The sequence below is a fragment of the Neopsephotus bourkii genome, unplaced genomic scaffold (assembly GCF_033783945.1).
Source record: "Neopsephotus bourkii isolate Nb327-2 ecotype Australia unplaced genomic scaffold, CSIRO-AGI_Nbou_v1 NB_1749, whole genome shotgun sequence".
Taxonomy (NCBI): Eukaryota; Metazoa; Chordata; class Aves; order Psittaciformes; family Psittacidae; genus Neopsephotus; species Neopsephotus bourkii.
This window is the reverse complement of record NW_026902223.1, coordinates 8,782,755-8,806,534: the sequence shown is the minus strand read 5'-3', so window position 1 is coordinate 8,806,534 and position 23,780 is coordinate 8,782,755. Positions and strand designations below refer to the sequence as shown.

Genomic DNA, 23,780 nt, shown 5'->3' with positions numbered 1-23,780 from the left:
ACTAAGGCTTTTTATGCAGTATTAGCTTGCAGGAATGTTGAGAGATGGGTACATCAGATTAAAAGGAACCAGGAGGTTATATGAGGTTGTGTTACACCAGCACCCACAGGCACCACCTGAGACTGGTACCTTGTACAGAGACTGAGGAAGACCCTCGCTGCCCGAGAGCTGGCAGTGAACCAGACACAGACCTACAGCATCACCTCTCACCTTCAATGCCTTCCCAAGAAACAGGATCCTGGATGGGGAGCACCGTTCTGTGCAAGAAAGCCTGCGCTCTGGCTGAGCAGAGGAGACCCTAAAAGGACATGCCAAGTTCCAGCAGCTGTGGGAAAGCAGCCCTCAAAGAAGAGGCCAGGCCCTATTCCCCCCCACCCTCGTGTGCCCTCATCCCATCCAACAGCCCCACTCTCAGCTCAGGACTCAGCTATTCCCACCCACAGCAGAGTATTAATTAAAAGCAGGTTTGGGGCCGGAACAGTGACTGGGACTTGCCCCCCAGCACTGCACAGATCTGCTTTCATCCGAGTCATCTTTCAGTCTGTCACTAAGGCTGTCTTGCTGCCTGCATGGCTGGGGGAGCCCAGGGCAGGCTGAGATCTGCTCCCTGCTCCAATTGTCATCAGCACAGTGGTGCCAGAGCTACAGGCCCTGCAAGACCTTTGGAGCACATCGGCTGGCACAGCCTGCTCATGTGCTGTCAAGGACCAGTGTGAGCCAAGCAGCTCACCCTGTGAATCCACGCTGCACCATGGACCTGGAGCAACAGCATAACCCGGTGATATTGTCACTTTTCTGCCCAGAACCTCCTTAAGCACAGTTTTCCATGGGTTTAGGATTCCCTCCCACACTGCTTTACCTGCATGCAGTAAGGAGGAACCTGTAGAGAAGGCCTGAAATCAGCCCTTCGACCCATCTATTTCCCCATCCCACGCCAGAGCTGTGTATCAGAAACACCACTGAAATGGCCTGCACAACTTTGGGGTCCCACACAGCACACAAACCATTCATGCTCGAGTGGCTGTGTTTATCATCCCACACCATGCCCCGTCACCCTAGGTGAAGGCACACACCATGCTCACTTACTCCTGGCCCCAGCCACTGAGCACCCCTGCGTGCCCTGCCTGCTGCCTGCCTCCCTGCCTGCAGCTTAGCCACATCGGAGCAACGTTTCACAAGTATTGCTTGTACTCCCAGGGCTTAGCAAGAGCACTTTTGCACAAAGACACTCGTCTGGGGTCTTCCTGTCCATGGGGTTCCTGTGTGCTGCATACCCTGGGAGTGGGTGACAAGAGGCTCTGTGCTCTCTGCAGCAGCTTAACACAATGTGCAGATCAAGGGCTGAGAGAAACTCACTACTGAGTGGGTTTTGAGAGAAACCTGCTTTTGATGCTCTTTTGGAAAGAGCCCTGAATCACGTCACCAGGGAGTCCTCTTTCTCGCCAGCCCCCAGCCACCTCTGTGGGGAAGAAGGGGACCCAGCGGTGCACTGGAGATGTGAAAGGCCAAGCCATGGTGAGCTCAAACCACCCCTGCCACCCCCCGCTCCCTGCACGTCCCAGCCAAGCCGAGGACCGCATGCAGCAGCAGAGGCTGTCCAGCCCAAAGCCCTGTGCTGCTGAAACACCCACCAGGCTCCCCAGTTACTAGCAGCTCTCAGGAATGCTTTGAAGTGGCTCAAACTAGAAGAGAAAGCATGAGCAAGAGAGATGGGGAAAGGGACAAGATGGTGCCACCCGTACTCCCCAGAAGCGATGGGGAGCAGAGGATACTCCTGCAGGTAAGTCCTCATCCAGGGGTACCGGGTGCTCTCAGCACATCCCCAGATGGAACCCAGTGGGCTTGGTACAGGCCAGCCATGGGAGCAGCTTTCCCTGCCCACAGTTTCACTCCACCCTGGCTTGAGTGCTTCCTCTCATCCCTGTGGTTTCCCTCCCAGTGCTGATGCCCAGCAGCCAGCTGGGAACGCCCAGGAGAAGGAGGCCTTGTGCCTCCTGGGGCTGTGCTGTGCCGGGGGCTGGAGGAGCAAGACCCACCTTTGGGCTGCAGCGCACTGGGGCTGAAGATCCGGCACAAGCACCCCCTCCCTTTCCCTCTTTGATTCTGGCCATCCTGCTCTGCATGCATAGAGCGAGCCTCATGGGTGATGCCACACTGCCCGTCCCCTCTCCCTGATGCTGGAAGCTGTTACAGTCACAGCATTCCCAGAAACAGCTCAGTGCAACCCAACAGCTCGACATACCCGGGAGCAGTTTTTGCAACCACTTAGACATGCACCATTAGGTGGGATTTGCAGGGAAGCTGGGGAATTAAATGGAGTTATTCATTCCTGTGCTTACTCCCTTCTATGCTCCCCCCACCCAAATGCCCCCACACGTGGTGAAGCAAACTCCAGCTCCATGGCCCCCAGCTCAGGGAATGGCCACAGGACACGCAGGCAACTTCTGCCCGGTCAGGCAGGCAGGATGGGAGGGCAAAAGCTGGGGGAAGATACTTTGGCAAGCAGAGAAAGCACAACCACAACACACACACACACACTCAGGAGCCAACCTTCAGAGCAGAAACGCGTCTCCATGCCAAGAGCTCGGCTATTTTCCTCCCTCTTCCCAGCTCGCAGCTCTGAGCTAACAGGCTCAGCATTCATCCCCCCGTGCCGTGCGGCACATGGGAGCAGAGGGAGGGGGGGAAAGAGAGACTCAAATGAAATCCAGACTTAGAAAGCAGTTTCTTTCTCCCCCCCTGCTTCCCCCTTCACCCCCCTCCCCGGCTTCTGCTGGAACCACCTTCTGTCTCGAGGGCTCAGGAGGATGGAAAAAAAAAAGAAGAAGAAATGCAGAAAGGAAGTGTTGCAAAAAAAAAAAAAAAAGGAAAAAAAAAAAGAAAAAAATAAAGGAATGGGCTGAAATCCACCCGGAACGTGGCTGTTTCTCTTCTGAAAGTGCAGAAGCTGCTGGCAAGGTAGGAGGGCAGAGGCAGAACATAACACGTTAAAAGATCAATAGCCTACCTGAAATCCGGTCCCTTTCCATTACTACGGGATATATTTAGCATCCGCGTGTCACAGCCGTCCCTTTTTTCGGTGGCGTCCCCTTCTTTCCCCCACTCTCCCTCCCTCCTTCCCTTGCCTCCTCCTCCTCCTCTTCCAAAAAAAGCTCTTTGTCTGGTCTAATTTCTTCAATCTGTTGCAATCATGAATGCATCCAAATTACCACATTTCCATGTGCTGATCATATGTTTGTGCTCCAAACTGAAGTAGCTTTGTCTCTTTGAAATGAAAAGGAAGAGTAAGAGAGGAAGAGAGAGGAGGAAGAAAAAGGGAAAAGGGGGTACATGACCCGAAAAATCCTGTAACTCCCTGGAATACTCCACCAGGCGCAGGGAAACTGGAAATCCCGAGTCCTCTGTAAAAGTCTTAAAGCTACAGCATGCGAGTGTCCAGGGGAGCGCTCCAGCCTCCACAGATCCCTCCTATATCCACCAGGAGATGCTTAAGGGACTTGGCTCCTCTCAATAACAGAGCGAACAACTCGTCCAGCTTCTCAAATCTCGCCCTGCTTCCCCAGTCTTATTTTCCTGCTATTTCCTCTATCCCCTCCTCCTTCCTTGGCTCCAGCATTATAAAAGAGTGCAGATCCTGCACGTTCCCCCACCCTGCCAGGTCTGAAGTTTCGATTCATGCATAAACTATTCGGCTGATGAAGGCTGACTTCATTCCAAGCACAGCATCATGGGCTGCTGCTGCTGCTGCTGCTACCAGGCAGGACCCGAGCACCGCATATGTTTACTCGCCCTGTGCAACCCGCTGGAGAGCTTCGCTGCCAGCACTGGCACTGAGCCTCTTCGCCTTCCTCCCCCTGCAGAGCTGTGATACAAGAGGATTTCTGCAGCCAGCCCAAAAACGATAGTGAAAGTGGGCAGTTCTTCGTCTTCTCCTTGGTCCCACCGTGGAGTGAGGTGGGATTTGAAAGCAGTTTTCCTTCTCTATGATGCCTTGGCAGGGCACGGGGGTGCAGAGGGAGCAGGGCAGCCCTGCAGAGCCTGTTGCCAGCTCCTCCTCTCCCAGGCCAGGGTGGAGGGATGCGACAGCGATGGGCTGGCCCGTTTGGAAAGTTTCACATGGCCAATGGCCAGGGCAGGCAGCAGGGACACTGTGTCAGCACCTCCACTGAGACAGTGCCCACACTGCTGCCCAGACCTCCCTTTTTGACCCTCCTGAGTCATCCGCACCGGTTCCTATTGACAGTGGAGCCTGAGTCACCAGCCAGATGTGAGGACACAGCCTCCAACCCCAGAGCTGGGGAACAAGCCATCCTGGAGGCAGGGATGGCAGATGCCAGCAGGGACAGCATGACTGTTACACAGGCCAAGGTGTGCTGGCAGGACCCGTGTGCTCCGCACATTACATGTGACACATTTTGCCTCAAATCACTCACAGTCCACATGGAAAATCACAAGTGTGATAGCAGTGACAGAGCCTGGCTCTCCATTCACTGCCCCAGTGTGGGCAGAAGGATCAATGGTTTCCTGGCTGGATGAATAAGCTTCCAAAGAAAGACTCCAGGTGTTACAGGAACTGCTGGGACCTTTGGACAGCCTGGACCTCCATTGCTTTTCAATAGCGTGTGTCTCCCCCATACAGCAGCTGATGAAGTGCCACTGTCACCAAACAGCCAATGCTAAGCAGTGGGGTCAATCCAGCTCCCCCAGCCCAGACTCTCTGTTCATTTGCTATTAAACCTCTGCATATTCCAGCTGCCAGTGATCAAGGCATCAGAGAAGGGACAATCAGCAATGCTTTCCCACGAACAGGCTGAAACCATGTTTCCTGCCTTAGACGTCAAAGATGCCAAACACAAAGTGAGGACCCAAGGGAGCTGCATGGCCTCGTGTAGCACAAAATCCATTCCACTGCCTCTGCTGAGCAGTGCAATCTGTATTGCCAAACCCCTTACACTGGAGAGGGAGGGAAAAGCTCAGGGGAAGTATCAAGAAAGGAAGAAGGTGAATGGAAAGGAAGAAGGGATGAGGGCAGCACACACATTTCAGCCTGTAGGTTTTAACCCATCAAGATCCAGGTTATTAGGAGAGACAGAGCAAAGGCATCATTTCTGGCAGGGCAGATCACCATGAGACACTCAGGGAAGTGAATCCAAATGATGATTAATGCAACTGACCTTGACATTCATATAACCTCCAGGCAGATACTGTCATTCAAACTTCAAGCCCTCAAGCAAAGGATTCACCTTAAAGGTGCAGTGGTGTCTCTGAAGCAGTGCTTGCAAAGTGCTCCTGCCACAGGCAGTGGGGTGCCTGTTGGAGGGAGGAAAGTGCTCAGCCTCACCATGCCCATGATTGGGTGTTGGGGTTTTCTCCCTTCAAAGGTGGAGTTCAGCAACCTGCATGTTAGAGGGCTGGGGGTCTCCCACCCTCCCTGGGTTTGAGAAGCTCACCACATGCCTGTTTAAATAGGTTTCTGGTGGCCTGTGCACTGCTCAAGTCTATATAAAGATAATTTGTACTGCGTTTTCTAATACTACTCAGAGGCTGGCACAGGGGGGCACAAGCTTTCTCTTGCCCCACCTCACAGGTTTAAACATTAACCACGGGTGGCAGCCAGAGGAAGTGTTGCCAGGTACAGAGAAAGCTAGGAAGGAAATCACAGTAAGGAAAACAACCCAAGCCCTGCTTCAGGCTCAGCCTGAATTCTTTCTCTCTCACACCTTTCCTAGACTAGCCCAGCAACACCCAAGCTGCTTGTTGTGTATGAACACATAGGGAAGGTGCTATGAAGACAGCACAAACTCATCCCCTCCCAGAGCCCAGGACATCACTGCGCAGCCAGGAGGGGATTTAGGGCTAGTGACGCTGTCACCAGCCACAGCAGCTGCCACCATGGTACAGATGCTTGCAGGTATGAACTTAGATCCTGTTTTCAGTTCCTTGTCTGTCTCAGGAGGTTTATGCTGGTGTTAGTTCAACCAACAAAAGTGTTATTTGCTTTTCTACCCAGTTCACACACACAGCCCCATAGTCACAGCTCACCACTCCCAACCAAGCCTGTAGCAAAGGTATCACCTTCTAACCCCTGCCCTGCTGCTGAGGGAGCTGGAAAGGGTGAACGTGGCAAGTCCATGCAGTGATACAGGTTCTGCATTGGCAAAAGTGCTGGGAAGCAGCCAGGGCAGCCACAGACCTCCAGGGCCTGGAGAGGTAGGAAAAATGGGGGTTCAGCTGGCTCTTTCACTGGCTCAGCTGTCTGCAGTGCTAGCGAGCTAGGAGAAGAGTACAGAGGGGAGGGCAGAGCAGAGCAGATCTAAATCAACTTATGAACAGTGAAGCATTTTCACATGAGGAAATACAGGTCCAAACTCAAACAGTGCAATCAAATGTTCATCCATTATATTCCCTCTATGCCATTTACCCCCAGGCTGGACCCAACCAGAAGATGACAGTATCTGAGCTTCTGCTGACTGTTTCCTCCAAAAAACTTTCATTTACATTTATACGAGCCTTGAGGATGGGGAAGGAAAAACATGCTGCTGAAATTCTTGGTTTGCCTTTTTTCCAAATGAAAATACAATAACAAAAAACAAACCCCAAAGCAAGGAGATCCCCTCTTTCCTAGGTGCCCTGGGTTCAGATGTAGCAGTCATTTTTCTCATTTTTAGTAGCTGGTCAGTGCTGTGTTTTTTACTTTCAGCCTGGCAACAGTGCCGATAACACACTGGTGCTTTTAGCTGTTGCTCAGTAATGTTTACTCTGATCAAGGACTTTTCAGTCTCATGCTCTGCCAGTGAGGAGGGGCACGGGAATCCAGGAGGACGCAGAGCCAGGACACCTGACCCGAACTGACCAAAGGGGTATTCCATACCACAGCACATCATGCCTAGTATATAACCTGAGGGGAGTTACCCAGAAGGGCCGGATCGCTGCTCAGGTTGGGCTGGGTATCGGTCAGTGGGTGGTGAGCAGTTGTATTCTCTCCCCTTGTTACTTCCCTTATCATTATTATTATCGGTGGTAGCAGCAATGGTTTGTGTTATACCTTAGTTACTGGGCTGTTCTTATCTCAGCCCATGGGAGTTATATTCTTTTGATTCTCTTCGCCAGCCCTCCTGGAGCAGGGGAGAAAAAAGGCAGGGAGCAAGCGAGTGGATGCATGGTTCTAAGTTACCAGCTGGGCTTAAACCCCGACACCAGGGAGGTGCTTATCCTCTAAATGCTGCTGGCTTGCTCTTTTGCCAGTTGTGTTTTCTTCATCTCCTCACATCTCCAACCATCCCCTCCCAGCTGGGCTGGAGCTGCTCTGCCCTGGATCACAGCTTTTGGCTGCCAAGCACTGTTTTGCCCATCCCTCCTTATTTTCTCAACACAGGGAACCACAGATCCTCCCAAGTTACTTCTTTTCCCAAGCGAAAGCCCATGCCCAGGACACAGAGCTCATCACCACCCAGAAGCAAGTATGAGAATTGCAGCAGGGGATTGCTAAAACAGCAGCAGCACATCTCCCCTCCTGCCCTTAGCCCATGCAGCACCTCTAGACGATGCCTATACAAGTGTTCCTGTGTCCCATCTCATCCCATAGAGGGATGTATCTCTAAGGAAAGCTCCTGTTAGAGCTCTCCTCTGTGCTGGCTCTCAACCTCTCTGCCTGAAAGCCTCAAACTGCCGGAAATCCCTTGCATATCCTCTCGGGCTCTCTGCTCACGCTTTAACACTCATGTGCTGAAGTATTAATAGCTGCCGGCAGTGCAGTGAGAGGCGAGGCAAGGCAGGAGGACTGGACACTCATCCTCCTGGGAGAGCACAGGGATATCACATAAATATTAACTCTTCCACCATCCTCTGCTTATGTTTTCCTTCCTGGACTCCTCAGTACCATCACTCTTACCCTCTCAACACTCCATCTTCCACAACACACTCTTTGAGTCCCCCAAATGGGGATGAGGTCTGTGGTCATTCCCTACCAAGCAGTTGCTGAGGGAAGGCAGGATTCCCAACATTATTGCTGGATTTGCTCTCCTTTGAACAGCAGACATATGGTCCACAGCCTCCTGCCCCCTGGGCAGGTCACAACAACAGCTCTTACCTGGCAGAGGAGCCAGCAAGGAGCAAAGTTTGAGAGTGTGTTACCCCTTGGGTACTACAAGCAGGCTAATGAAAGGAAGACCACACCAAACCCTGGAACACCACTGGGTTGCTGTTCTTACTTTCTGGGTTTACCTAATACGGCTGGGCACGGGCTGCATTACCCACTGCTCCCTCCACCATCCTTGCCCCAAAGAGCCATGGAGCCACCACAGCACAGAGGCCAAATCCTGCACTTCACCAGCACCGAGTAGCAACTGGCTCAGTTGGACACCTGCACCATTTCTAAGCACTTTACACACGGGCTTGTGTGAAGCAACACTCTGCTCCTGTGGCATGGAGGGACCAAGTTATTTGTTTCACCCTTTTTAGGTGAATCCCTAAACATGGAGATTTTCTAAAGGCTGCTGCCTATTGGGGCAGCTACAGGCAAGGGGGTGTCTCCTGCATGGATTTCACTGGATTACATTACTGAAACATAGACAGATGCTGCCTCAGTGTGATGCAGAAAGAGGACACGCCATTGTCTTGTTCTGCCCAAAGTCCCCATTGCTGGAGAAAGGCCTATCTGCTGAAGGACAGAAGACACTCTAGAATTTGGCTGTAGACCAAAAGGCACAGCGTGCTTTTGACCACAAATTAACCTACAGAAAATTTAAACCAAGGATGGACTGCTTACAAAGTCAGTCAATCAGGAATGCCTCTTGCTGCCAATGCTTTTCTTGGACATCACTGATTGCTTTCATGGCCACCAAAATTTCAGCAGAGATCTCAGCAGAGACTTTGCAGGTCAGCCCTGAACATCCACAGTGTTTTATCATCAACCCAACTGCAGAGTTGCCTTACAAACAAGTCATCTCTCTGCAAGAAAAGGCATGAAAGGCTGCACTCCTGTCTTTTTTTGCAGTCCTACACACCAGATAAATATAGCAAGGAGAAAATCCACACTCTCTGCCTAAGGTACAATTAGGGGGTTTGGTAAGCAACAGCCACCACAGGATGTGCTGGCCTCGGAGGCTCAGAGGATGCCTGTGGCAGCAGCCAGGGCTCAGGAATTTACCCCTGCCCAATTGATGAGGGACACCAGATTTTGAAAGGCAAAGGGAATGTTGAGCAGCCCTGACCTGGTCTGCCAACATGGCCAAGAGCAATGTGTAAACTGACATTTCAGCAGCAAAGAGATGAGGGAAATAAACACCATGGAGAGACGCGTGTATTCACCCAAGAAAAACATGACCACACACAGCTGTGTAGGTAACCATGAGCTCGCAGTACAGACCAGGTGAAGACACACACCAGCCCTGCTTCCTCATTTTGTTACTTTTCCCCCTGTTTCTATGGGAAGGGCACAAGATGCCATATTCCACACACGCACATTTCCAAAGCTGTCCCGCTCCTCCAGTGCCTGTTGGCTGGAAGCATGTCCATTCACTCCCATCAGCTGAGGAGTGCTTCTCCCTGCCTGCTCCATCAGCTCCTGCATAGGTACCTTGAGTCAGCCACATCCCAGCACAGCCATGTTCCTCACAGGATACAGGCTGGGGCTGGCAGAGGTATTAACAAACATTTCCTTCTCTCAGCACGTTGTGTTTTGGTCTAGAGGAATAGGGATTTTTCCCTCCATCCTTCACAATGGGATGAGACAAAGAAATCAGATCAAACCATACCCCACTGCTATTCCTCTGCTCTCCCACATCCTCCCTGCTGCAGCTAATATAAGGTTCTCTTGAAAGAGTGTTAGAAGTTTTCTCCAGAGACACCTGGTCCAGAAGTGATAAATAACTTCACTGCAGGACTACTGCTGCTGCTGCCCTGGAGGAGATGCACTCTGCATTTCTATATTTCCTGTCCTCAGGGGAGCCCTGTGGACCTCACCAGCACTCAGAATCATAGAATCATAGAATAGTTAGGGTTGGAAAGGACCTTAAGATCATCTAGTCATCAACAAATCCATATCACAGTATGTTGAGAAAGATGATTATCTTCAAACACAGTGAGCAGCTAAAGCCCCCAAACATTACAGAGCATTAAATCCCTAGTCATTCCTGAACAACTGATTTATGTTTTACTGTCTCTGGTTTCCTCACACCAGAGCCCAAAGAGTTGTACAAATAAAGCATCAGGAAATCTACCTACTCCCTTGCAATGTCCAGTGGCCTTTTGGGATTAGGAGACTGTACCTGAGGCTGGAGATGAATCACAGGTATGGAAAAGGAAAAGGTGCCAGTGCTGAGCACATCCCTCAGTGGCAAAGAGGCCCATGGCTCCTATCACTATTCCTTAGTTTTACCTGTGCAGTCAAATGCCTGTGCAGCCTCATTCATTGTAAGTAACACATACGTGCTGGAAGCACGTGGGAGGCCCACAGGACTCTCGCAGGCAGCTTGGAGCGCACGTGGCAGCGTTACGCAAGCACCATCTTCATGTGTGTCCCTGCAGGAAACCAGGCACCTGAACTGTAAGCAACCTTTTCACTTTAACTTCTTGCCTGGAGTTGGGGTTTCCTGCAGAGCTGTGCTGCTGCAAAAAGGACTCTGGAGGCTGGCTGCTGAGCAAGCTTCACTCTTTGTTACTTTGCTATTACGATGAGAAAGACCAAGAGGACACATGTCAAATGAGGGCTTGTCACTAGGGAGCCGGGGGGGGAGCAAGTGGTGCATGTGTGTGGGGACACTCTGGCATGGAGATGAGTGCAGCTGTGGTGACCAGTGCGGTGCTTAAAACAAAGGGGAATAGAGGCTGCCCAAAGTTATTCATATGACCTCATCTAGGGACACATCCAAAGCCATGAGGCTGCAACCAGAAATCTCTAGTTAACCCCTCTGCTGCTCCACCAAGGTGAACAGCATGTCTGTGCTTAAAATATCACACTACAAGGAGACGTGCATCCCCACAGCTTCCAGCCGGACCAGCAGTGCTGCCCTCAGAGCCTGAATTACAGAATGCCAATGGGAAGCTAAAAAAGGATGCAGAAAAGGTTAGGACAATCTGAAGTTCTGCACCAAGGTTTACAAGAGGGGTTCCCAAAGTCACGCATCACATGTGGAGGGCTGTGCTGTGCAGTGGGGGTGCCAGTGTCTGAGCTGCAGACGCGTGACAGTCCTGGCAGCGTTTCCCTGGGAAAAAAGCCTCCAAAAGCTAATGGTTTTTAGAGCATTCTGAATTAGCTTGTGTAACAGGAATCATGTACGCTCCACTAGGGAGCCCCTGGCTTTTGACATTTGCTTATTTCCACTCTTTTGGTTAACCCACAACCTCACATAAACCAGTCTCTAAAGCTGTTCTTTTACAGACTCCAGGCATGAAGAGAGAAGACGTTCCTCAAGGTAGGTACTAAATGGAGAGATGGAAACAACAAGATCTATCACCATATCTACTTCTAACTCACTGCCTGAATTTGGAGCAACCCCAATTTGTGAACCCTGCTGAAATCCTGTTGACCCTGTTGAGGTGATGATGCTCATTTAAACTGTGCCCATCATGGTCAGTGGGGTCCTAGAGTTTCTGCCCCAAGCAAAAGGTCACAGGCTGAAACCACAATCAACATCTTTGAACCACCTCACTCATCCTGCATATCCAGCCCACATTTGCCCACACACTGTGGCTTCTGACCACCATCAACCTAAAGGGTGACGTCTTGAGCTGGTGCATCAACAAACGTGTCTGGTATGGGAGTGCCTCCACTTTATACCCAAGGGAAGTATTTAGACAACACTATGAGGGTGGTGAGACACTGGAGCAGGCTGATGAAGGAAGCTGTGAATGCCCCATCCCTGGCAGTGTTCAAGGCCAGGTTGGACGGGGCTTAGAGCAAGCTGCTCTAGTGGAAGGCATCCCTGCCTGTGGCAGGAGGTTGGGACTGGGTGGGCTTTAAGGTCCCTTCCAGCCCAAACCAGTCTTTAATTCTGTGATTATGAGACAAATTGCCCCGATGCAGGTTTCATGACATCAACGAGTGCCCATTTCCAATGCAGTCCAGATTGCCAGCCTTGAGCTTCATGCCTCTAAATTATGCCCTACGCTTCCAAAAAGCACCAGCACAAGTTGTGGTTGACCCTCAGCCAAGTGCTGATGATGCAGAAGTGGGGCCGCTCGCGCCCTGTCTGTTTTGGATGGAAGAGCTGTGCCTGCCCTGGAGTGCAGCTGGCCCTGGCTGCCTGCCCCTGCTCCAGCTCCAGGCAGCCGTGCAGCCAGACAAAGGCCGAAACAGGAAAGCTGAGGCACCTGCTCCCCTCCCATCCCTTTGGGATCTCTCCTGAACAAAGCACCTGACCCACCAATAGCACTGGTCCTGGAGCAGTCCCACTGCCACACAACTAGAAGGCATCCTCTTCCTTGCATTCACCTACAGAAAAAATATGCTGGTTTAGCTAAATCAGTAAACTCTACCTTTTTTTCTGGACCCTCTTGCTTTATTCCTGCCAGGGAAATTCCTTCCTCTTAGCAAAAACTGAACTGTAGGCTGGAAACAAATCAAAGTACAGAGCACAGCTGGCTGCCCGACAGGAATATGATGCTGATTTCTACCACTCCAACTGCTCTGGGGCTGTTTTGTGGCCGGCTGGGGAACACATTGCTGCTCCGGATGGCAAATGTCAGCAAATACTTCTCACTTTCAAATTCATCTGGTACAGCTGTATAAAATGAAGTGGGAGTAACCTCCCTGACACACTATTCTTCGCTAGTGCGGCTGACATGCTGGAGGGAAGGGATGCCATCCAGGGGCACCTGGACAGGCTCGAGAGGTGGCCCTGTGAGAACCTCATGAAGTTCAATAAAACCAAGTGCAAGGTCTTGACCCTGGGTCAGAGCAATTCCCAGAACAAACACAGGCTGGGCAGAGACTGGACTAAGAGCAGCCCTGAGGAGAAGGACTTGGGGTGTTTGGTGAGGAGAAGCTCCCCATGACCCAGCTTCAGTGTGCGCTTGAGCCCAGAACCCCCCCGTGTGCTGGGCTGCACCCCCAGAGCGTGAGCAGCAGCTCAGGGAGGGGATTCTCCCCCTCTGCTGTGCTCTGGGGAGACCCCTTTGCAGTCCTGATCCAGCTCTGGGGCAGCAGCACAAGAGGGATGTGGAGCTGCTGGAGCGAGGCCAGAGGAGGCCATGGAGATGCTGCGAGGGCTGGAGCAGCTCTGCTCTGGAGCCAGGCTGAGAGAGCTGGGCTGGGTCAGCCTGGAGAAGAGAAGGCTCCTGAAGGGGAGACCTTAGAGCACCTCTAGTGCCTAAAGGGGCTGCAGGAAACCTGGTGAGGTTCCTCAGGTACAGGTGATAGGAACTTCACTTTTGCAACCAAAGGAAAAATAAGCCAAAGCATAGGATTCACATATCCCTAAATGTAGATACCTAAATAAATTATGATCCCACATTATCCTATAGGGTTATGGATTCCTCTAAGAAGCTTATTCTTCCCATTCTAGAGTCAGAAAGTGTCTGAGAGCCCTAATAGCTCTCTCCACTGACCAGCCTGGATGAGTCTACCTCATTAGCTTACCTGGCAGTATGCAGCAGGCCCATACAAACAAAAAACCTCAGCTCCAAAGCCCTGGAATCACTGCTAACTGAACAACACTGGATGCCAACACCATACAATCACTTTCACAGGGATGAGTAAAACTGAAAAACATTGCAGAATAAGGTTTCCAAAATAGATCAACATCAGATCTCCAAGTTCCTGCTACCAATGCCTGTCTGAAAGCAATACATGGTGTATGGATGACTATGTAGTATCTAGATCCCAAGAACTAGGGTGGCAATGTTTAAGGTGGAGAAGAGCCCAAAGCAACCCCTTATGCAGTGCCTCACTTGCAATGCCTGCTCAGTCATCCCAACCCCAATTTGTCTTTTACAGGAATAAAAGCTTCTGGGTGTAAGGCCAGATGTGCAGAGGGGAACGTTTGGATCTGAAACAAGGGGAAATTGAGCTGCAGTTCTATGGAGTCCTAAATATTTACTGCAATCCAAACTGAAGTACTGACCTGCTCGTTTGACTTCAACATGGAAAAAAATATTAACATTTAAAAGGTCTCTCACCAGAAAAGTGCCAAAGTATGTAATTAGAGGCTAAAGAAAACAAGCTTGAACAAACGTTCTGTGTCTTTCAGTTCAGATTCTCTACACACCAGTTACCTTTGGAGCTGTACCAACTCTCCCTTCTGTCCTCAGACTTAGATATATGAAGACACGCGGTGCCAGGGCTGAGACTGCAACTTTGGGTTTTGCACATGCAGAAAATAAACCTGCATTTCAGTTCAAAACTACCAGTTTCTGTACTGGTGGCTGAGTTTTGAAGCACCAGCTTCAAAATACAACTTTCCTTTGCACTGAACAATCACTGCCATGAAGCTTTAGCCCCCAAGCCAATACCACGATTCCACACTAAATTACTGCTCAATGCATTTTTCCTGGCTTTTGACATTAGTTTGGGGACAAGTGGCCTGCTCTGACCATATTTACATCCTCCCACTGGTACACCACAGCATCAGGGTTGGAGATGGTGACAGTGCACAGCTGAGAAGCTCCAGATGCAAAGCAGCGAGTGTGCCCTCAGCAGGACAGCGGCACAGCATGCCATGTCTCCATCACCCTTGTCTCTGCCAGAACATGAATACCTGTCCCTTTGTTTGACAAGGGCCAGGCAGACAGCAGCACAACTCCCAGGGCATTTAAGCACATGCTTAACCAGATGTCTGTGACTAATCCCCATTCCACATGTGCTGATGCCTCGATACAGCAAAGTGCTGAAGTCACCGCTCCAGGACAGCATCCTGAGGGTGGCTTTCTCCTCCCACCCACACAGAAGGAAAAGCTGGAAACAACTGTTTTGATAAGTACATCTGGGATCTGAGACAGGATATGAGGGCTGAGAAGATGAATTGAAATAACAAATCAAGCCCCCAGGGAGCAACTGTGAGTGACAGAGCATCCAAGAGGATGAAATCCCTGAGCTGGGCATGACCAGAGTGAGGATGTGAGTGAGGTTCTTGCGGGGACAGACTGATGGCAACAAGCAGCAGAGACCACTGTCAGCATCCCAGAGAAAATGCCAGAGAAGGCAATGCCAAGGGGAAGTCACACATCTCAGTGAAGGAAATGTGAAGGAAGGTTTCAATTGCAGCAAAGCACCTGCTGAGAAAGATGAATGTATCTGATGTACAACGGACCCTGATTCCAGAGACAGACGCTTCCCTGTGGAGCAGTACAGGTTCCTCAGAGGGGCCAGTACAGCCAGCAAAAGAGGCCAGGAAATCAAAATATCCAGAAATGGGCTGTCTCAGCTTCCTTTTGAGTATTTCAGACAAGAACAGTGAAATTTTCTACCCAAAGGGGATAATTTGGGTCAGGACAATGCAGGTAAGCATCAGGAATGGGTCTCTGTCCCTAGGCAGTCCCAATACATGTCATGCACATGCGAGCAGAACAGATGGGCTCAGGCACTCACAAGCATCAAGACTTCTGCTATTGCTTTCCCAAGGCAGGAAAACACCTTTTCCAGGACAAAATCCCTCCCACCTGTTTCCTTCTGAATCAGAAACAGCTTCAGAAACATTAAGCTGCAATTAAGAGTGTAAATTGAGTCACAAGCACATATAATCCATAAATCTCCACATCCAATAAAAAATAATAGCTAAGGAGAGTATGAAAGAGCTGCTAATTACTAAAGCTATATTTCAACCTCGGGCCATTGCTGCTGTCTGGTGCCTTGTGTTAGACCCCTTGAATTGAGATGGGGATTTCTAATTATTCTCTCTGGATCCATTATCTGGTAATTAATTACCCTTTCATTTTATATTTCTCATGTTCATAGTTCAGGGTTGGGATTTTTTGGTGTGTGTGTTAATATATATGCACTGGTTCATATATACTGCTCTCGCCAGCAGAGCTCTGCATTTATCAGCAAGCAGCTTTGACTTTCAAACCACAGCCAGTGGACAGGAGGCAGGCAATGTGATCCCTGACAGTTACCTCTGCACTCTCTCAGTTTTTAGTTTATACTTTTTTATTGGATGAGGAAGTTTTAGAGAGAGAAATTCCTGGAGCTTACTTGGACTCGTCTGGTCACTGAGCCTCCGAGGTCTCCCGCTGGAAGTCCGGCTGATTCCTAAAGCAAGAAGAAGATCTGAATGGGCCAAGTGAGTTAATGTGAATGTAGTATGTAGAGCAATCCCCCCACTCTGTCTCTGTATCTGGCAAGGCACATTTTCTGTTGGGAATCTGCTCTGCGTAACGATCTCTGCAACTGAAGGAACATTATATGTTATTTTAAACAGAAAACCACCTGAAGAGAGACCTCCACCTTTCCCTGAAGATGTCAAACGTTATTATTCAAACATAGCAAACCACAAACATATTTACGCTTTCCAGAAACACCAGAGATAACTTTTGAAACCACTGAGTGGGACACGCACATTCACCTCTCACTCCACAATGTTTTATCCTGGAGACAAGTGCAGCACTTCCAGAGACAGGTTTCCTGGCTGAGAGAGGGAAGCACAGGCATGTAAGGACCAGCACATGCCCTGTCCTGGCAGAGAGCTCAGCAAAGAGGCTCCTGCACAGGGACCACATCCCAGATGTGCTTGGCCTCGTCAGCAAGATCAGCTGCAAGGACAGCAGCAGCTCCTCCATTCAGCACTACAGGAAAGCAAGTGGGGGCTCATTTTTGGCTGGACTTCACCCAGCATCATGGGAACATACAAAAACCCTGCCGTGAGGTTAGACCAGTTGGAACACGGGATGCATTGCATGTCCCAGGCAGATGCTAAACCAGACCACAGTGATCCATATGTTGAGCTAATTCTGCTCCATCTTTTTTAACAAAGTATTCATCATATTCATTGGGTTAGCACATGGTTAATGCATAAGCATCATGCTGGAGGAAGATACGTGGACATCTTAAGGTACCCTACATCATACATTACATTGAAAGACATACCCCAGACGCACCTGTCTCCTCCATTCCCATACTCAGTTCAAAAAATAATCAGTAACTCCCTGCCTGCCTCCCAGACTCCAGGCAAGCCAGTGGGACCTCCTGGCTACAGCAGCATTCTAATCCATCAGCAACTCATTTAACTTCTCTGCCATTCCAGCTGCCTCTTTGTAACGTGGCGACTGCCACAACATTCCTTTCCCAGGGATGCTGAAAATCTCAGCAAGAACCAAACTTCAACTTAGCAAGCCTTTGGTTAAACCCTAGCCATGCACAGAAACCAGATGTTGATTACTGCCTCAGTTTCCCTTTCCTTGGCACAATAAATGCAGTGAAGCACCTCCCATGGGATGTTATACTCTGAAATTACCCCAAAAGCTGGGATATCCTGATACAGGGATTCCCAGAAGGTCCAGCACCTCCTCAGTCTCTGTGGGTCTTGCTAGAGGAAAAACAACTCCAGAGTGGTGTCCATCATCTCCAATCAAATGCTGCAGCTGTCAAGCTCCAGAATGGAGCCACAGGGATTAAAGCAGCACCAATTTAAGTTGTAGAACACCCCTAAACTGTGCTTTGTAACACAGCCACAGCCTCACAAACCCTGTCAGCTGGAAAAGTGCATCATACAAGAAAAAAGGCAGGAAATATTTCATACCAATAAGCCCTGGGCTGGAGGAAGGGAAGGAAAGAGCTGCCTGGCAACTCAACATGGAAAAAGCATCTCATGCTCGGAACCTTTTGCTTAGATATATTTATATGTAGGTTCATCCTCTGTCTCCCTTTCCTTTTCTAACATAAAAAGCCTCTGTGCCTACCACATCATGTGGCTGAACCACAGGGCTGGCCCAGGAAAGCAGCGGTGCTGCCTAACTGAGGCAACGCAAGGAGAACTCATGGCAAGCACCACCCAGAGCCATCGCCCAGCTCAGCTCTGCCCCTCAAAGAGTCCCACAGCCGAAGGGTCAGACACAGAGGTGGGACTGCCCACACACAGGCATGAGCACCCAGCCTGCGCTCTCCAGAGCTTTATCTGCACTGCAACAGGGCAGAGTGCTGCTGCACACATCACTCAGCACGCAGTTTCCACTACTGACAGTGAGAGAAGGCCTGAAGTTTACAGGGGCTGGCACTATAACTGGCATTATAAATTTTAAATGTATTATTTTTTCTATTAAACCCAATCCTGACTTTTTTTTCTCAATTATTTTTTCCCCTCCATCTACTGCTTCTTGCTGGTGTATAGTCAGGATTTCTATCCTGCTCTATCAGATCTGCTGGACAACAAGCAAAGGGATTAAACCAGCAAGAATGAAAAGGGGTATTTCCTCTGCTCAACAGAGTTTTAAATAGCACTGCTTCAATCTGGGAAGAGGAGGGAGTGCTATGGATTCCAAGCCAAACTTGCTATGTGTGGTGTCCCACTGCCCCTCCAATAAGGGAGGAGCCATACACAATCCTGGAAAGCAGATAAACAGCAGAGAAAGCTGGCAGCCTAGCAAGACAAGAGAAGATCTGTAAGAAATAGGACAAAGGATGGGAAAAAGGAAAGGAAAAGGGAAAAGAAAGGAGGAGAGGAAAAGAGGAGAGGGAAAAGAAAAGAGAAGGGGAAAAAAGAGAAAAAAGTAAAAAAAAAGGAAAAAACAATTGCTAAAAATATGCTGCTCTGAGCACCCTGCCAGGAGGCAGCACTGCGGGCAGGATAGAGAGCATCAGCGTGCTGAGCGTGCTCTGGGGTTACCTCTATTTATAGCATGGAAGCAGCAGGCTGAGCCCCGGCTTTGAGCTGTGAAAGGAAAATCAAAGGCTTCCATCCCAGACACAGTGTCTATGAGTCTTCCCTCTTAAAGCAGTTCAAATGCCCTCAGGCCATCCTATAAATTTATTGTAGTGCACAGGACTAAGGAACATAATGAAATATGCTTTATTTAGCTGAAATGAGGAATGCTTCCCCATGTCCCCAGCAGAATGCCTCTAAAATGGAAGAGTTGAATAGTTAAAATTGGTCAGTCCAAGAACAGTTCATTCATCTCGGCGGATGTGCTGCAGCAGGATGGAGTTAGAACATTCCCAGAGCTCAGCCTCACCTTGGCTCACTGGCTGAGCAATGTTTTTTCTCATTTTACAATCAACAGCTAATTCCCTCCAGATCCATAGGCTGGGACCATATGGCACAGCAGAAAAGCAGCAGCAGCAAAGGACACTGGGCTTCTCTGGGCTCTCCCATACAAGAAGCCAAGAATTGCTCCAAGTGGGTTGTGTCAGTGTAAGCAAGATTCCTGCCAGGCTCACGTTTAAACCACTCCTTCCTTCTTTTGAGACAAACATTCTACTATTTCATGCTTCTTGCAGCTGCTGATAAAGTACCCCATGGATGTAAAGCACCCAGTATGGAAACACAAGCATCTTATAGGTACTTATCCTGATGTAGAGGGAGACTGAATCTAGCCTGTCTGGAGAAACTATCCTTGCTACAGAGTGACTTTTCCCTAGAGCTACGAAGGGAACTCCCAGAGATATTCACCTCCAATACAGTCAATGTGTACATTCTCCAAAACACATCAGTTCTCCCATGATACACCACAAACTTTGTATGGATGCAGATACCAACAATGAAACAAGCTACTTGAGATTTATTCCCTTCTCACAGTAAGCGAGTCAGGCAGCTACACTCACATGATGTAAATATCAAAAGAACAAATGAGCAATTTCCATTATCAATAGAAACCACAGGGTGAAGACAAACAATGGAGGATGTAACCCAGGAACTCACTCTCTCTACACAGTCCAGTAAAAACAAAAACCAAACGAACAAAAGAACCCAAATCAAACCAAAGTCTTGTTGGAAAGGGAAGAGCCAAAACTAGCGGGAGACACCCCTCACTGTGCTGGAGTCAGCAAAGCGGCACCAGCTCAGCTGAGCAGCCAGCATGACCCTTGCTTCTGTTAAATGTTTTTGCTAGTGGGTCTGAAGTCAGAAAATGCAGATTTCTTCTTCACCCAGCACAAACGTGGCAGGGTGTCCAGACAGCATCGGAGATGTCTCCATTCAAGACCAGTTTCCTCCTGTGGAGATTTCTGCACTTTCAGTTTCCCAGAGCAATCTCCTGGTTGTACAGGTCTGGGCTTAGTCATGAGCCACCCCTAGACTTCAGCTTTGGCACTGAGGTGATGGGAGAACCCTCAGCAGAGCAGCACTTCAGAGATGTCTACAGCACTTACACAGCACCAGAGGTTTTTAAAGCCAAGGCTGACATTTACAGCTGATCCACTCCGGGGCAGGATCGGCACCAGCCTGTGCACTGTGCAGAGGCACAGCCCTGCCTCCTCTAATCCAGCCTGCCCTTTGCCATCCCCTCAAGCCATCCTGCTGTCGCAGGTAGGGAGGCTAGAAGATGGCAGCAAGGTTATCACTTCATTTGCCCTGCAGCGGATACAGAGCTAGCTCAGGGACCAGTGCAGACTGCTGGGACAGTTTCACACTCGCTTTTAGGATGTACATATTCATTACAACACTCTCAGGACCACAGAGCATGTGAAATTGCTCTCTTTTTATCTACTTCACAGGTACTATCCAGTCAGTGGACAGGAGATTGCCTTCACCAGCCCCTGTATTTCATTCTGCTTCAAACAGACAAGCTCTAAAACCTCCTTAGATAAAAAGCTGGAGGAGACCTCATCACTACCGAGCCCTGGGGCTATTAACAGAAGAAGAATAACTCAGACATGGTTTGATCCACACTGCACAACCCAGCTGGCTGGAGACTGAGCTGTAAAGTTTTCATGCTTGCACAGGACATCACCTTCAGCGGCAGAGCCCTGCACAGGAAGCTTTTGGTGTCACTGTGAGGGCAGAGGGGGTCTGGTAGGGCAGAGTTCTGCAAGGGTGAGACATCTGTCTGCAGAGTAGCAAAGGAATGAGGATTTCTATCACTTCAAGCCCAAATCCAACGAACCACACAATTCCTACTTCACTTCCATTAACTTGAAATTCACTTGCAACAATAAACTCAAAAGGAGTATGGGAAAAATATTCATGCTCATTTCCAACACTAATCAGAAACATGCACTGAAGAATAAAAAACACTTTTCCAGATTCTATGTAATAGGATTCTTTACAAAGCACCCCCTCCTGGGATGTAGGATGCTGATGGAATGGAGGGATGCTGTTCCCAAGGTGCACTGATTACAGTCTCAGGAGCAGACCACTATCTCCTCCAACACAGTTGCCACCACACGGGTGCACCAATAAGCTGCATGTGTCTAGGTTGAAGGTCTATAGGTATAGACCATACAACCTAAACCACCAGCAACCATTTCCCTCATGTGGGAGCTGGATATCATCAGGCTGGGGCCAGACAACACTGCTAATCAGCATAGCACTATTGACACAAGTGGAGCCATGAGTTCACACATAGAAAGAACCCAGCCCAAGCGTGGATTACAGATAGCCCTCAAGGAAACCACAGGAAAATTGACATTAGCAAGATGAATATATTCCTACCACAATGTTATGCTTCTTTCAGGTGCCAAACACTAAAAAATGCTCCAAAAACTTGTCCTAATGATAAGAGGCAGAAAGAATTAATCCTCAATTTTTCCAGTGTTAGAAAGGTTTCCCCAAACCCAGCAGTGGCCTTCCCAGAGCTCCTGGCCACAGCAAAGGGGTGAATTAGGTAGAAGGACCAGTCTTGCATATGGCTGTAGAAGATGACAGAGGACCAAGCACCTTAATCTTGGCTCAAGTTCAGGCTTTCCTTCAAGACTTGAACTCAAAATAAACTGCAGTAACCCTCAGGAAATCAGTTATTTCATCCTTAGAGCTCAAGGCCAGAAAATTGCTTGGACTGACCTGCAAAATCCACACCACACATTTTTATCCAGTCACCATGAATTCAAGCTGGTGCTTGAACAAAGTCTTGGATTTTCAGAAACATTCAATCTCAATGTCAAGATTAAAACATTGGAGTGACCTCGAGTGCTTTGGCAAGTTGCTCAATAGTTAAAATGGCCTTTAAACAGTACAGAGACCCAGCCTGTTCCTCATGCATTTGTTCTGAGGTGAGCAAACTCAATCCTCAGATGTTTGATAGGAATAACAAGATCATTTCACTGCTCTTTGTGATCATCTGGTCTTTACTACCCACAAATCCCTTGCAGCTGATAGTCATCCAGAGATATGCTGGACAACCATGAAAGCACAACAGAATAAATTAGCACAAGCAGTTTTTCATAGGAAAAAGCATGTTAGTCATCAGCTGGGAGCTTTCTGGTGAGAGCCTTTCAGTAATGTGGCCGGGCAGCACAAGGAATGCCACATCACCATGCTGACACATCAATGACTTGTGTAACTGCGTATTTCTAATGCAAGTATCCGCACAAACTGGAAGGGACTGGAAAAATGGGTCTTTTGTATGTATTGTCAGTTTTGCTGGTTTATGTGATTCTTTTACAGCAGGAGGGAGGGAAAAGGGTTTGTAAAGGAACAGAAAGCTGTTCTTGTGAAGCTATGCTGACTGGGAATTGACTTGGTAATGACTGGCACATCTAAAATCACTTCCTGTTCACTGTTGAAACCAAGCACATTTCTAAGAGATCTTGTCCCTCTAAACTTAACCTATCTTCATCACACTCCCCACTGCTCACATTCCTTAGCTTTTGAAGTCGAAGACAGAAGTAAGAATACGAAGAACCACAACTGATAGTGTCTTCACGGTATTTTCCCTAAATGAGCAGGGTTTTGCAGGAATATGGCACAGAGCTCACAAAGCCATTGCAAGAGCAGCTTGGATTTGCAGAACCTGCAGCTCTCCAGCAGAGATGGGAAGGGGGGAAGGTGCCTGAACTCATGCAAGCTGCAGCCTTGCTTAAAGAAGGAAACAATCAAACTCTTACATTAACCAGCTGCCACAAGAGCTTCAGCAAGCTAGCAATGTGTTAGTTACTGATTAACATTAATAGCACAAGAGCCCTCAGGAGCCTGAATAGACAAGGGATAAGGCTTAGCATGCAGAGCACTATGGAAACAAAGAACAAAACAAAGGAGCACTGCTCATCCTTTGCTTCCAAAAAGCCCCAACCATTTCCAGCATCCAGACTCAGGAGTTCACCTAACTTCCTCAGGCAATGACCATGGATTAATTGGAGAAAACCTCTGTCAGATTTGAAGGAGGGGAAATGAATTCTGAAACTGCAATGTGCTATTTCCATATTGATCAAATACTCCCAAACCACCCCACAGCTCTCCTCTCCGCTCTGCGTGGGCCAGTAATGCTCTGGCTCTGACCACACAGGAGAACTCCTGGTGCAAACTTCCTAGCCCAGCATCTGGCTCTCTGCTTCACCCTGACACAGTGCACAGCTTCAGCACACTAACCAGCAATCTGTAAAACAATTCAATCATCCTTCCTGAAATGTTTAAATCAATTTCTTGCCACCTTCTTGTAACCCCAATGCAATCCACGGTCTATTTTCCAGCCACGACATTTGCTCCATGACTGTTCACTGCTTCCCTGCTCTTGTTTCAGACACACAGAACTCCCAATCTTGTATTTCAGAGGGTCCCCCTGCAACAAACATTACTGGATTTATCATTGGAGCTCTGCAAGCCTGGGGCTGCCATCAGGATGTAATACAGACCCCTTCTGTTTGCCAGGCTCTGAAAGGCAAATGTTGATTTTTCCCAGAGAGGGTTGGGGGTGTATAAAGGGGAAAAGCTGAGAACAAAGAAGCAGCAAGCTCACTAGCCAGAGGGCTGCAGATGACA

At 49.0% G+C, this 23,780-nt stretch overlaps 1 protein-coding gene across 4 annotated transcripts in view; it reads right to left on the bottom strand.

Annotated features, from left to right (window-relative positions):
• The window catches only part of SEPTIN9 (septin 9), a 131,975-nt gene that overhangs the window by 90,825 nt on the left and 17,370 nt on the right, over window positions 1-23,780 (bottom strand). The window contains exon 2 of one of the 4 annotated variants that reach the window (XM_061377053.1): window positions 16,130-16,186. The exons of 1 other annotated variant lie outside the window; for it this stretch is intronic. In XM_061377053.1, the coding sequence (XP_061233037.1) occupies window positions 16,130-16,186 (57 nt within the window). Of the gene's footprint in view, window positions 1-2,550; window positions 2,686-3,007; window positions 3,146-16,129; window positions 16,187-23,780 lie in introns of those variants that run through there. 2 more of the 4 variants (XM_061377055.1, XM_061377052.1) reach the window with 2 other exon arrangements.